The 12,842-nt window shown below is 44.5% G+C and overlaps 1 protein-coding gene across 2 annotated transcripts; it reads left to right on the top strand.

Annotated features, from left to right (window-relative positions):
* Positions 1-6,629: 6,629 nt before the first annotated feature.
* On the top strand, positions 6,630-9,410 carry LOC123442994 (auxin-responsive protein IAA1-like). 2 transcript variants are annotated; one of them, XM_045119202.1, is made up of 5 exons: positions 6,630-6,957; positions 7,104-7,327; positions 7,431-7,545; positions 8,735-8,796; positions 8,875-9,410. In XM_045119202.1, exons 1-5 carry the CDS (start codon positions 6,752-6,754, stop codon positions 8,889-8,891), a joined length of 624 nt encoding a protein of 207 aa, XP_044975137.1. In that variant the 5' UTR covers positions 6,630-6,751; the 3' UTR covers positions 8,892-9,410. The 2 variants fall into 2 exon arrangements, with proteins under 2 accessions (XP_044975137.1, XP_044975136.1); XM_045119201.1 differs by having other exon boundaries at positions 6,631-6,957; positions 8,913-9,410.
* The last annotated feature ends 3,432 nt before the right edge of the window (positions 9,411-12,842 follow it).

The raw sequence follows: 12,842 nt of genomic DNA on the forward strand, positions 1-12,842 counted from the left end.
CACTAACGTGGCATGCATTCATGATGTAAAATTAACTACTATTTATTGTTTGTGTATATAAAAAGGTTCTAAGATTCAGCCACGCCGCTTTTTCTCTAACGAGGCAAACAAATGCTTAACCTGACCACATCCATACATGGAATGATTCTTTCAATTTCTAATTCCTCCTATTCATAAAATGGAAAGGGAGACAATATAAAGATATGCCAGCATGATATCTTAAGACGTATAGTTTTTGTGCAATTTTGTTCACAGTTAGACATATGTAGGCAGAACTTATTCATGGAAATACATTTTCTTAAGAATTAGTCCTGGTGTATTAAATCTTTTAGGTTTTTACGGTATGTCATGCCTATCTCGATGTACAGAACTCATTTTGTTTGGACATGTACACTACACAATGCTACTCCCTCCGTTTTAAAATATAAGACCTTTTAAAGATTACACTAGGAAACTACATAGGGAGCAAAATGAGTGAATCTACATTCTAAAATATGTCTATGTACATCCGTATGTAGTTCATAGTGCAATATCTAAAAAATCTTATATTTAGGAACGGAGTACTATCTAAGGTATGGGGTTTAAATATAACATTTTTGCAACTAGCTTGTGCGCACGCACGGGTTCACGACTAGTAAAACTAACTCAACTATGCACGTGGAATGGGTCGAACCAAACAAAAACCAAATACAATTTAAAAATGGGATTGCATATTGGGCCGGTTCATCTGTCTGCTTTGCTTCAAACGAACGCGGTGGATCATTTAAAAGTTTGCGTTGGAGTTGACCTTAAAGGAGTTCATAGGATAATATATGCGTGTGTATTTATAAAATGAATGTATATATGAGTGTGTTTTCTAAAAATAAATCATCTCTTGTGGTGCGATGCCAAAGTCTCGTCCCGTGCATACACATGTCGTGGGGAAATTGGGCTGCCGTTCAAGTATTCATAGCAGGTTTTGCCGTTATTGTCATCTATGCATTTCTAATTGAACTGACCGTGAAATGGTCCATGATCAAATGACTGCCAAAGAAACAGAGGAGAAGGCAGAAGCAAATCGAAAGGGTTTTCGGTGCAGAATCTCCAGCTACACAAACATACTTCATAGATTCATATAAGAAACGATATTGGCGTGATCAACTTACAACTTTGTTTACATGCAACCAAATCGGCTTCTGATTAGAATACCCAAAAGGCCACGGCCGTATCCGACAATCAAATCAACTCCTGTGTGCGTGCAGTGCGCCGCGCGTCCTCTAAAACCTGTCGGCCTTAAACTCGACACCATGTTCAGATCTCCAGCCACCACTACCCTGCGTCGCGTGTCTTTTTCTTTTCCTTTCCCTTTTTCTGCCTCGCACGCACGCGGCTGAAAATCTTTCAGTTCCGTCCGGTCGCTCCCTGCCGACCGCCTGCCTTTTCTTTTTCTTTACTGTTGATGGACAATTTTTATTTTATTTTAACCTTTGTACTAACAAATTTTCAAATTGATCTCGTTTGTAAATAAATTTTGTATCTCACCTTTTTTGTCACGTCAACATCGTGGCGTCTAGCTTATACACACTCACGACCCGCTAGCCTCTTGGTTGGCTGAGGTGGCAAAGGGACAAACGCCATGCATCCCGCGTCTGGTCCTTGGCTCACCCTTTGCCACATCAACCGGTCAACGGCCATCCGGTCATGAACCAGACGTCGGGCTTTCTGACGTATTTCGTGTAAGCTGAACGACAAAGAATGTTGACATGATAAAAAAAATTAAATTAAAAGTTTATTTGAAAATGAGATTAATTTATGATTTTATTAGCACAAAAGGTTAAAACAAAAAATTTATCCGCTATTAATAGAGAAAAATCAGCAATCTCATTCTTGTTCCGAGCCGATGTATTACTCCCTCCATTTCTAATAGATGTAAGAACATTTATAGCCGGAACTTGTAAACCGGACCCCTCAAACGTTCGTGAACACGTCTAATCAATAATCGGATGTGTTCGTTTTGAACCCTTACTTTTTCATCCGCGGAGCCACACCTCTCATATTTTTCTTATATGTTCGGACACTTGCACATGATTGGTGCAGAAGAAGAGACAGGAAGAAAAGAATTAATAGAGAAAGAAAATATGGTCCGAGGTGGGATGTGTCGTATGTGGCAGACTGACCGTGCGTGTCCGAACGCGTCCGCGAAATCTCATATTGTTCTTATATTTAAGATGGATATAAAAAGTGTCTGTGAGTCCGCACGTTTGAGATGGATTTGAGGGTTTGTGTGGATCGTTTTTTCGTAATCGATCAGTGACTGGACGACCTGCCCGACAATTTAAAGAGGATTTGAAGGATCCGTGTGTAGATGATGTGGGACCTTTTAATTTTTTTTAATATGCAAAACAAAATAAATAAATTTATAATTTTAAAATATGTTTATATGTATTCACATTTAGTTTTTGTTAAGATATTTAAAATGTTTTATATTTAAAAACGATGTGAGTACTTGTCGGAACACGGAGCCTGCAAGGCTGCAAGAAAATGTTGCGTGCTGAAGAAAATTGCATGTAACGTAGATTTGCTCTCAGTTTGCCTCTTCCAAACGATATCTGAGAAGTATAATAACACGTACTCTACCAAGGATCAGTTCTCTTGGACGCGAAGAGAGTGTCTAGTTCTGCCGTGGCAGCAAGCGCTCTGCAAATTTGCGAAATACAATCAATAAAAAATGCTATTACAAAAGACCTGAATCGTGTTTAACCAGATATACACGAGTGATTGTCAAAGAATTATCACTTTAGGGGTTACCGTCTCACAGAACTAACATTTTTCTAAAATTGACTGAAAACTTTTTCTAATTTTACGGCTAAAAACTACAACTTTCAAAAAATGATCGGTTTAAATAATTTGAACACGTTTATGATATGGGGGACCCATCCGTCAGGGATGACGTGGTGGAAAAGTCAACTCAGTATATTTTGACCGTTATTACATGTGGGGCCCGCATGTCAGCATCAATCTACTTCTTCCTCCTTTCATCTCTCTTTGTTTGGCATTTCAACAAACACCTCACGAGCACCCCCCATGCCGCAGTCGGTGATGAGCTCTTCGCACCACGGAGAACACCAAGGAGCCGGGCCAGCCACAACCACTTTCTGCGCCTCTCCAAGCCCTCCTACCTCTCCACGACCGTCACGCAAGTTCTCGTTGCACGCTCTGGCGGCCACAGGCGACTTCCCGGTGCGTGGTCGGGGGGGACGCCTCAGGCATGGTCTTCCGCGATGTCCTCGACGACGACACCCCGTGGCGATGGAGCAGATCAGCGATGAGGCCCCCAGTGCTGGGCGACAAGGATTTTCGGGTGAAGGTGTCGACCATCGCCGACAAGGAGCACGTCAACCTGGCCCGCCTCCTCGGCTTCTGCCTTGGCCCGCCCTCACTTTTATGTTATTTTAGTTCTTAGACGTGGGATCGATGTAAATCGTAGAATCGTTTATTTTTAATATTGCGTTGGCAGGGTCTTGAACTCAAGACCTCTTGGCTGAGATACCATATTGAATTCATGCTCCAGCCAACTCATCCAAAAGTCCAAACTGATAGAGGAAGGCGGGCAATCAATATATTTCAACATGTGAGACGGTAACCCCTAAAGTGGTAGTCTTTTTTGTCAATCACTCGATATACACTCACTGATCTCATGTTGATGATGTTTTCAATGTGTGCACCACACAGACTTCATGATTAAACTTACAAGATTTATTTTCCGCAAAACAAAACATACATAATTGTTCTCCAATCTTAGGGGTTCATTAGGATTTTTGACAAATTCTCATGGGATCTGAGCCTCGTATTATCTTTTATGTATCACTTTCGTTTCATATGAATGGACGTGGTTTGTTAGTATCGTGACAAAAATGGTTTAACTCCTAAGAGTTCTTAGCATTAGTGACATGTAAAATTTCTAATGACCAGAGTGGGGAAGACATCTTAATCCTTCACCTTTTCTATTTATTTTATTTGAAAATCCTGTAAGACCAATAGAAATCATGAAAACCCCGTTTGTGAGGTGTTCTACCCCATATAAATAGTCTTATTAGCGTCCCCAAAACCTAAGACAACCTAGAAAAGAATTATAATCCTGATGATAACAATATTTGCAAGGTGTTTTACCCCTCAAAATATCATATAAAGCGAATGGACCCTAGCTTTCACAAAGCACTAGTAATATGAGCCATCGGATGAGCGAAATGGGTTATTCGTATTAATTTTGTGCCTCAAATATATGCTTTGGTCATCTTGTCCATTTCGCCGTGGCCCGGTCTTTTTTAAAAGAAAACACCTCCACTTGTATTAATTAATTTGTTGATTTACAATTGTTTCTTACTCGTCACGTATGGCGGAAAACGATTAAAAAGGCAACCATCCGATCTATACTAGCAAAGCTAAATATAGCAATCTGGTGTGCCACCATATTAGGTTAACGTTTAATCTTCGAAAGCTTAAAGCTATGAAGAAGCTTTGTAATATTCAATGCTTCATTCTTAAGATCATCAAGAGGATACATGTAAGATATTTATTTATTTCAGGAAGGAAGCCACAAACACACAGTCTGAAATGATAGACAAGTGAAGGGTGATACCAACATACAGGCCAGCAAGGCCCGCCCTAAGCTCACCTTTATCCACACGGGAACATCGTCCAGTAAAATCTCACGATGAGATGATGACGTCATCTACAGAATTCCTTGCAAGATGACCCCAACACTTGCGAAACCCAAACCCTCCACAAAACTAACATCGTCATTAACCTGAAAACAATTAGGTGGGGAAGGTTGCCATTGCACAATGCTCTTTGTGGCTGATACATTAGGTGTGCCTTAGTCGCTAAACTCTTACCTTTGTGATTTGACTTGGTCTCCGCAACAAAGTGACAAGAAGTAAAGGACAACCAATAAGTATCCACAAAAGCAGTAAAAGCAGAAACAAATGCATTCCCCTTACCCAAAATCAAATTGTTTTCAAATGCCAAGCTGCGAGAAGCTTTTCCATCAACACAAGCAATAAATCTAGTCCTCGAAATATAAATAGCTCCTCCCCCGACATATCCCAAATATTTTTCATAGCACACGCAACGCACGAGCCTTAGGCACATAACGAGAGTATGAAAAACACTTTCGTCTTTGACACCACAATTGGAGCACATATCAGAATTAGTTTGATGGTGCGTTGCTCTATAACTTGGACTGCTAAACTATTGGATACAACACATTAAGCAAAAAATAATATCTTGTCGGGAGGGGATTATCTTCCGAATAATACCATACACACTCTCCTTTTCCATTCACAACACCACTAGACTGCCCGAAGACATCCTTGAGATTTAACACAAGGTTGTACGCATTGTTAACTAAAAAACAATTCTTCTCAAAATGCCACGCAATAAAATCATCATCTTCAGACGACATAATACGTAGACTAAATTTTCCTCTGCATCATGGGGATACAACATATTCCTTCAAGCTCGTCCCATCTCCTCGATCCGGTCAAAAATAAATGAGACACCCACTTGAGCCTTGTTTTGTTCCTTTTGCCCGTAATTTTTAGGCCAGAACTTCTCGAAAATCAATTATCTCTCCAAGTACTCATGCTATACCCATAAACAACCCTCCAATTATCAATTGGTTTGCCATGTCGATCAATGATTACTTGATTAGGGGTCAGTCTTTTTGGGCGTCTTAAAAAGTAAGTTGTCTCTCTTTTAGCTTTAAAAAAATAAACAACTCCTCAGATTGACTTGATTAGATGTCCCTGATGACTTTGTCAATCTCGTGATCCGTCTACTCCCTCTGTTCTTAATTTTCTTTCCGGAAGATTCTATTCCAAACTACATATGAAATGAAATGAATGGAACTATATTTTAAAATATATCTATATATATCTGTATGTAGTTCATATCAAAATATTTTAAAAATAATTATACTTTCTTCGTTTTTAAATAATCATAGTTGATTTTTTTAGTTTAGTTTTCTCTAGCTATAATTATTTATGAACGGAGAGAGTATATTTATGAACAGAGGATACAACGCATGTTGTGTTTCTCCAAACAAAATCTCGGAACCATTTTTGACCCTTGGCCAAAAACCAATCGGAACAAGGTGGCGTGTCAGCCGGGAACAAAGCCCCCGCACAAGATTTGGTTCCATCGGGCGCGACCCACCGGCAGCACGGACGGATCCATGTTGGTTGAGGCCGACGGTGCAACCGTACGTGCGTGCGCCCATGATATCGATACGACGCGCGCCCCCAGCAGTTCCGTCCTGGACGGGCCTCCCGCGCCGTCCGCTGCCCATCGCCCGGCCCCGCCGCTCGCCGGTTCCGCGGGCCGCTGCAGGGCGCCCAACCGGCAGCCCGGGCCCACCCGCCCCGTGCCATCCGTTCCGTTTCGGGAAGGCCGACCCCTGCCTCTTTTGCGCTCTGCCCCTCGTGCTTGTCTAGCATTGCACCGCAGCCCTAGCCAGGGATGGAAGCAGGGGCGTAGGTGGAAATAAGGCGTAGGGCTTGTGTCGGTGCGTAAAGCTCGGCGCCGTGACCGTTGACCGTCGGTGACCGGTGGCCGCCCGCCCGCCCGCCCGCCTCTGTCTATAACCAACCTGCCGCCGCCCCGGACCGCACAACACAAAGCTGGACCACAGGCAGCACCAGCCGCAGCAGCCGAGGAAGACGACGCAGCCGACACCGCCGACACGCGCGGAGCTCAAGAGAGGCCGGCGGCCATGTCGGCGGAGACGGAGCGGAGCTCCACGGAGTCCTCCGCGGTGTCCGGGCTCGACTTCGAGGACACCGCGCTCACGCTCACCCTGCGCCTTCCCGGCTCCTCCCCCGCCGACCCCGACCGCAAGCGCGGCGCCTCCTCCTCCTCCTCCTCCCGCTCCCTCGCCGACCGCTCCTCCCTCCTCGCCGAGGCTCCGCCGGCCCCCAAGTACGTGCCGCCGTCCCTCCCCCTCCCTTGTCTGTCTGTTCCCCGTAAAAAAAAGGCTTTCTTGCTTGCGATGAACCGCGCGGGAATTCGTTGGGTTGGGATTGACTGACCTGACTGGGGTTTCCGTTGTTCGTTTGGTTCGCCAGGGCGCGGGTGGTGGGCTGGCCGCCGGTGAGGTCGTTCCGCAAGAATGCGCTCGAGAACGTCGCCGCCGGTTCCACCAGGGCGGCGGCGGCCGCGCCGGCCAAGTTCGTCAAGGTGGCCGTCGACGGCGCGCCGTACCTGCGCAAGGTGAACCTGCGGGACCACGCCGGCTACGACCAGCTCCTCCGCGCGCTCCAGGACAAGTTCCGCTCCCACTTCACCATCAGTGAGTACCTCAGTTCGGCCCCTCCCCGCCTCCGGCCGCTGCTCATGCTTGCCGGCTTCATGTTCTGTTCTCAGCTGACGACGTGCTGGGTGTGGGTGCGCAGGGAAGTTCGCCAACGACGAGAAGAAGCTGGTGGACGCGGTGAACGGGACGGAGTACGTGCCCACCTACGAGGACAAGGACGGCGATTGGATGCTCGTCGGCGACGTCCCCTGGAAGTGAGCTTCTTGCGCCATCGTCCTCTCCTTTAACCTTGATGGTTTCGTTTCTTTACTTACTTACTTATGCAAAGTTTGTGTCCTAACGCTAATTTCTGCTACTATGTGCTTGCATGATTGTTTGGACTGGGTTAATTTGTTTGTCAGGACTGATCAAAGTGCTTATCCTTGATCTGGGTGAATTGACCAAATCCCGTAGTACTTTCACAAGTGATTTTTGTTAAGATTAGATTGCTTGCTTGATTGAGATCTGCAACGGACATGGTTGTGATGAATTGTTTGCTTTACGATTTGGGTAGGAAACACCAAGGTTGCTTTGTTTGCGGTTCAGAGCAAGAGATTGATTTTTCATACGTAATAATTCGATCCCCAGGAGATGTTGTTGGTTGTTGGCACTAACACAGTGCATTGCGTGGGCCTGTAGCATGAGATTTGAACAGATTAATTGCTTCTCTGATTCCGTCTGCATTTATCTTGTTATTGTAGCTTGTATAAGAATATGGCAGACCTGAGCAAAGTGATTTGGGAGCCAACTGAATACCATTTTTAAAGTGAACATAAGCTGTCCCTTTTCCCCCTGAAGTTAATCTGAATTCACCTAGTGGAGCATGGATAATCGAAGAAAACGAATATACTCTGCCTGATTTACTTGCATCTCTGTTTTTGAGCTCATGTCGCATCCAGAGGAATTGACCCTGTGGGTCTTATAAGAATTGGATGTTGGGTCCTTTCTTGGTTCTTGCGCCTCGGTAGTGCATTACAACTATTTGTATGCTATATACCTTAGCACATTATAAGAAAACTTTGATGTCCAGCTTCTTTCCAGTAACAGGGCAGACCATGATGCCTATCCATCAGCCTATGCCTAACCCAAAGAATCTGCTTCGTAACTTTGTTAAGATAGGCTACCAGGGATAAGGTTTCCTTTCTAGTTTTGTTCTCCACTATAACTCACCGTGCACCCTTCAATAGTTTCTTGATCCATCTAGCAAGGGTGATCACTGCCTTGCGTGGGTTCTAGATAGTTTGGCGGTCTGGCGGCCCTCTTCGATTTCTTTGATAGTACTTTTTTTTTTATCTCGGTTGGATCGCAACGAACCACTCGAAACCGAAGACGAGGAGAAGTGTTCTCACCTGACTTGTTACGCCGACACGTTCCTAACTTGCTAACCCGTGGGTGCTTACGCAGGATGTTTGTGGAGGCCTGCCAACGCGTCCGCCTGATGAAGAACTCCGAGGCCGTGAACCTAGGTATGCACATGGTCGATTGTTTTCGACACGATTTTCGTGCTCCGCAGCTGTCATCTCACGCCATGCTTGCACTATCAGCTATGCGGATTCGCTGAACTCGTTTCTGTTGCTCACAGCACCCGGAGCTGCCCGGTGAGGTGCACTGCGTGGCCCTTACGAATGGTGCTGCCTGAAAGGAGGAGGAGGCTTTGCTCTGATGAGGAGATAGGAACGTGTACAGCTATTATCTTCGCTTACCGCTTTCGGTCGCCCGATGCTCTTGAGTCGTGAAAAGATGTTGGTTTCATTACTCGTCTGTAGCACTCTCTACTACTACTACTACTACTACTACGTATAGAAAGATGGTGATGGTGAAAGTGCTGGGAGCTTGAAATATACACCTCTACATATATATAAATATATAGTCTGTCTGTTTGTTTGTTCGTCTGTTGATGAATAAGACCAAACTTGCAGAGCTCGGTGCTCTCTGCTGTCTGCGCGCACTCGTTGCGAGGTTACCTGTGGTTGCTTGCCTTTGCCTTGGTAAATCTGAGTTTTTTTTTGTGTGCCAAGTGATGGTTTTTGTATGAAGTTCATGTTTGTGCTATGCTGCAAGAAATGTGTCCACCTTGTTCTGGGGCTGGCCGTCCAGGTATGGGTCCCCGGTTTGCTGGTTCATATATCAATCTGGATGTATGATGCATACCTGAGCCTTATCGGTGGAGTGAACATGCTGTAACCCCCATGGCACTGTGATGCCAGATTTATCATGGGTCTGGTCATTCAAAATGGGGCCAGAGCAGGGTGTGGGCCGTGTGACACCTGACTGGCCTGGGTTGGTCGAGATCGGATCACCGGGTTTTCGGCCATGGTGACTACCAGTACAGTATTATCAAAATAATTGTACTACTGTGTTGAAGGAATGATTGTTGTGGACTGGACTAGTGGCGCTGAAGGCCATGTTGATACTGCTGCCGCTGTTGAATCCCCTTTCCTCTCTTTGCTGGCTGGAGGTGATAAGCTCGGATGGAAGGTCGTTTTCGGCTCGCCCTTTTGCCCCCTTTCCCGCCAGTCACCTCGCTGTCTGGTGTTGGGGCCACGCCACGCCACGCCACGGTCACTCCGATGAGAGCAGAGCAGACCGGCTTGGGTGGCAGGCTGGCTCCTTTCCCTTTCTTTCACCGGAGAAAACGACCTCGCTGCCCCCATGTGGGACCCCGTCGTCGTCGTCGCCTCTTCCCCGTCAGGCCTCGTTTGGTTAAACGGGATTGGAGAGGTCTTGAGAGGAAGGGATTTCAGGAGATTGGGTGAATCACTATGTTTCACCCAATCCTTCCAAATCCCCAAAGCTTTGCTTCCACTAGTCCCTCCGAGGAGGGTTTTGAAACACATGGATAACAAGGGATTAAAGGGGAACGGAGAGGATTGGGCTAAGCAAACCCCTTCTAGTGTAGGGTTTCTGACCCTCGTGGCGATTTTCCTCTCAAAACCTCACCAATCCCCCTTAACCAAATGAGGCCTGAGGGAAACGGTGGACAAAACTTTCGGGCGGGCTGGCTTTGCCGTGTGCTGCTGCTCTGCAAGTTCAAGAAGAAGTTCGCTGCCAACAACGAGCGTAACACAACTATACAACACAAAAGAAGCCTACCCAAAACTGAAAATCTCGACGCGATGGGCTCAAGGTCCTCCCCTCGATGCTTGCTTGCCTGCTTGCTTGCTATCGGAGCAGGGGAAAAAGTTTGTGAGGAGGGCTTCGTGCTCACGCAACCCGGCCGTGGTTTAGAGAGAGCAATGATCAAAAGGAAACGAGTTTTGGGGATGTGAAAACGGGCGCATCGTTCCATCTTAGCAAAAGCAACCGGCCAAGGAGCTTGCTGCTTTCCTGTCCTAGCAAGAACCACTTTTTTCTTTCTAGTATGCACTGCGTGTTGTGTTCAAACAGGACGGTGAAAGTTTCTTTGAGTCACCTTAGCCATTTCAAGCTGGCGTTTCTTCTTCGGCCTTTTTACCAGCATATTTTCCTCCGAATTTCTACGGGTTATATATCATGAGCCTTTCACGTTTAAGTTCGTCTTAAGGCAAGCCATGCTTGAACCGACACGCGGGACAAGCCTGACAGAACATGCTAACAAAAGGGTAAGATATGACACAAGATTGAGTAAACTGGATAAATAAAACCTTTATAAAGAATTAAGTAATCCCTATAAAAATGACAGAAAGGGGGTAAAAATGGAAATTGCTAATGGAGCTCAAACTCCATGTAGTGCAAAATTTTGAAAATAATATTTTCTAATCCCAAAAGATTTAAAATAATAATAATATATGCATATGGATGTATACTATTCCATTTGTAAACAAATGCAAGCCGTTTTAGATCACTAAATAGTGATGTCAGATATATTGCTATTTTTCTGTAAATTTTCATGGAGAAATACATTTTTATGCGAGTGCACAAGAAAAAAAAATCATGTATTTCTAACACATTAACTATTAACTATGAAATGATCTTTTTACGCTCACATAGAAACATATCTCGTAATGAAATTTTACACACATCAAATATACATCTATAGGTACTTGTGTATTTATTTCATATTCTTTTTCAAACTTACAAAAATGATTATGTTTGGTTTTTAAAAATTTCAGGCTCCATGAAGCCTTAAGGGCAAACCTGGCTAAATGGGTCGGCCCGACACGGCGTGAATTGAATGGGCCACACATGTCACTGCTTGACCAGACACGCTTAGTACACGAGCCATGCCGAGCCGGCTCGTGTGCTGACCTCCGTGGTTTGACATGACACCACTATTAAAAGGGCCAACCCATCGACACGTTTAGCCGGTGTCGTGTTTGAACCGACACGCAGGACCAGCTTGACAAAACATGCTAACAAAAGGGTAAAATATGATACAAGGTTGATTAAATTGGGTAAACAAAACCTTTTATTAGAAGTTAGTAATCCCTATAAAAAGACCAAAAGAGGGGATAAAAAGGTAATTGCTAATGGAGCTCAAACTCCATGGAGCACACATTTGAAAATTTTAAAATAAAAAAAGTTTCAAAAAATTCCACAAAAAATTACATACTACCCCCGTCACGGTTTAGAAGGCATAGTTAAACTTAGGTGCATTTCCATAATAGACAAGGTTTAAGGCACACTGCATTTACTCCTATCAGCTAATTAGTACTCCATTGTACTACTTCTATATGCATGTGTAGTGTGAATGTTATTTTTACCCCATCTCATAGCCAATCAATAACCACCTAGATTCTAGAGAATTTACAAACACGCCTTCTAAACCATGACAGAGGGAGTACATACATGAGATAATTCCTTATTTAACACTACCATAAAATTGGATGCCCAATTTGACACCGGAAAAACATTTCTTCCCTATCTAACACCAACTTTAAATTTTGTTCCCAATATAATACTTTCATCTATTTTTCGTGTCAAATGGCACGTGAAATGACAATTTTACCCTCAAACATCTACCAGATCATTAACTTTATTCAAATGTCTTATTTAAGGATGGGGCTAATGTCATAGACTCACCAAAAGGCTAGGATATAAATAATTAGCTTGCACCACAACAACGGAGGAGGATCGTGTGTGCGTGTGCGAACTAGAGCGATTGGTCAAGAGGCACGACAATGATGAGCAGTAACAACGACTATGACTAGAGGGCCACAACGCGGAAACAAGAGTAATAAGCTTCTCAATTTTTCACTTCCACGTATCACTGCGGAGAACTCAAACCGATATAACTAATGCAATGACAAGAACACACGAAGTGGTCAAGTCCCTCACTCTCAAATCCCACCACAACAACAAAAGGTGTGGAGGAATATGAAAGGGAGAACAAGGAAAGCACAAAGAACTCGAAGATCTAGATCCAAGGGGTTCCCCTCATGTAGAGGAGAAAGCGATTGGTGGAAATGTGGATCTAGATCTCCTCTCTCTTTTCCCTCAAGAAGGAGCAAAAATGAATGAAGGGATTGAGGGTTAGAAGCTCGAAGAAGGTCAGTAATGGGGAAAAACATGAGCTCCAAGGGTAGGGACCATT

The sequence above is a fragment of the Hordeum vulgare genome, chromosome 3H, assembly GCF_904849725.1.
Source record: "Hordeum vulgare subsp. vulgare chromosome 3H, MorexV3_pseudomolecules_assembly, whole genome shotgun sequence".
Classification (NCBI taxonomy): Eukaryota; Viridiplantae; Streptophyta; class Magnoliopsida; order Poales; family Poaceae; genus Hordeum; species Hordeum vulgare.

Coding starts and splice junctions, on each gene's coding strand:
- LOC123442994 (XM_045119201.1), top strand. CDS start 6,752: ATGTCGGCGGAGACGGAGCGGAGCTCCACGGAGTCCTCCGCGGTGTCC. Junction 6,958..7,103: donor GAGGCTCCGCCGGCCCCCAA/GTACGTGCCGCC, acceptor TTGGTTCGCCAG/GGCGCGGGTGGTGGGCTGGC. Junction 7,328..7,430: donor CCGCTCCCACTTCACCATCA/GTGAGTACCTCA, acceptor GTGGGTGCGCAG/GGAAGTTCGCCAACGACGAG.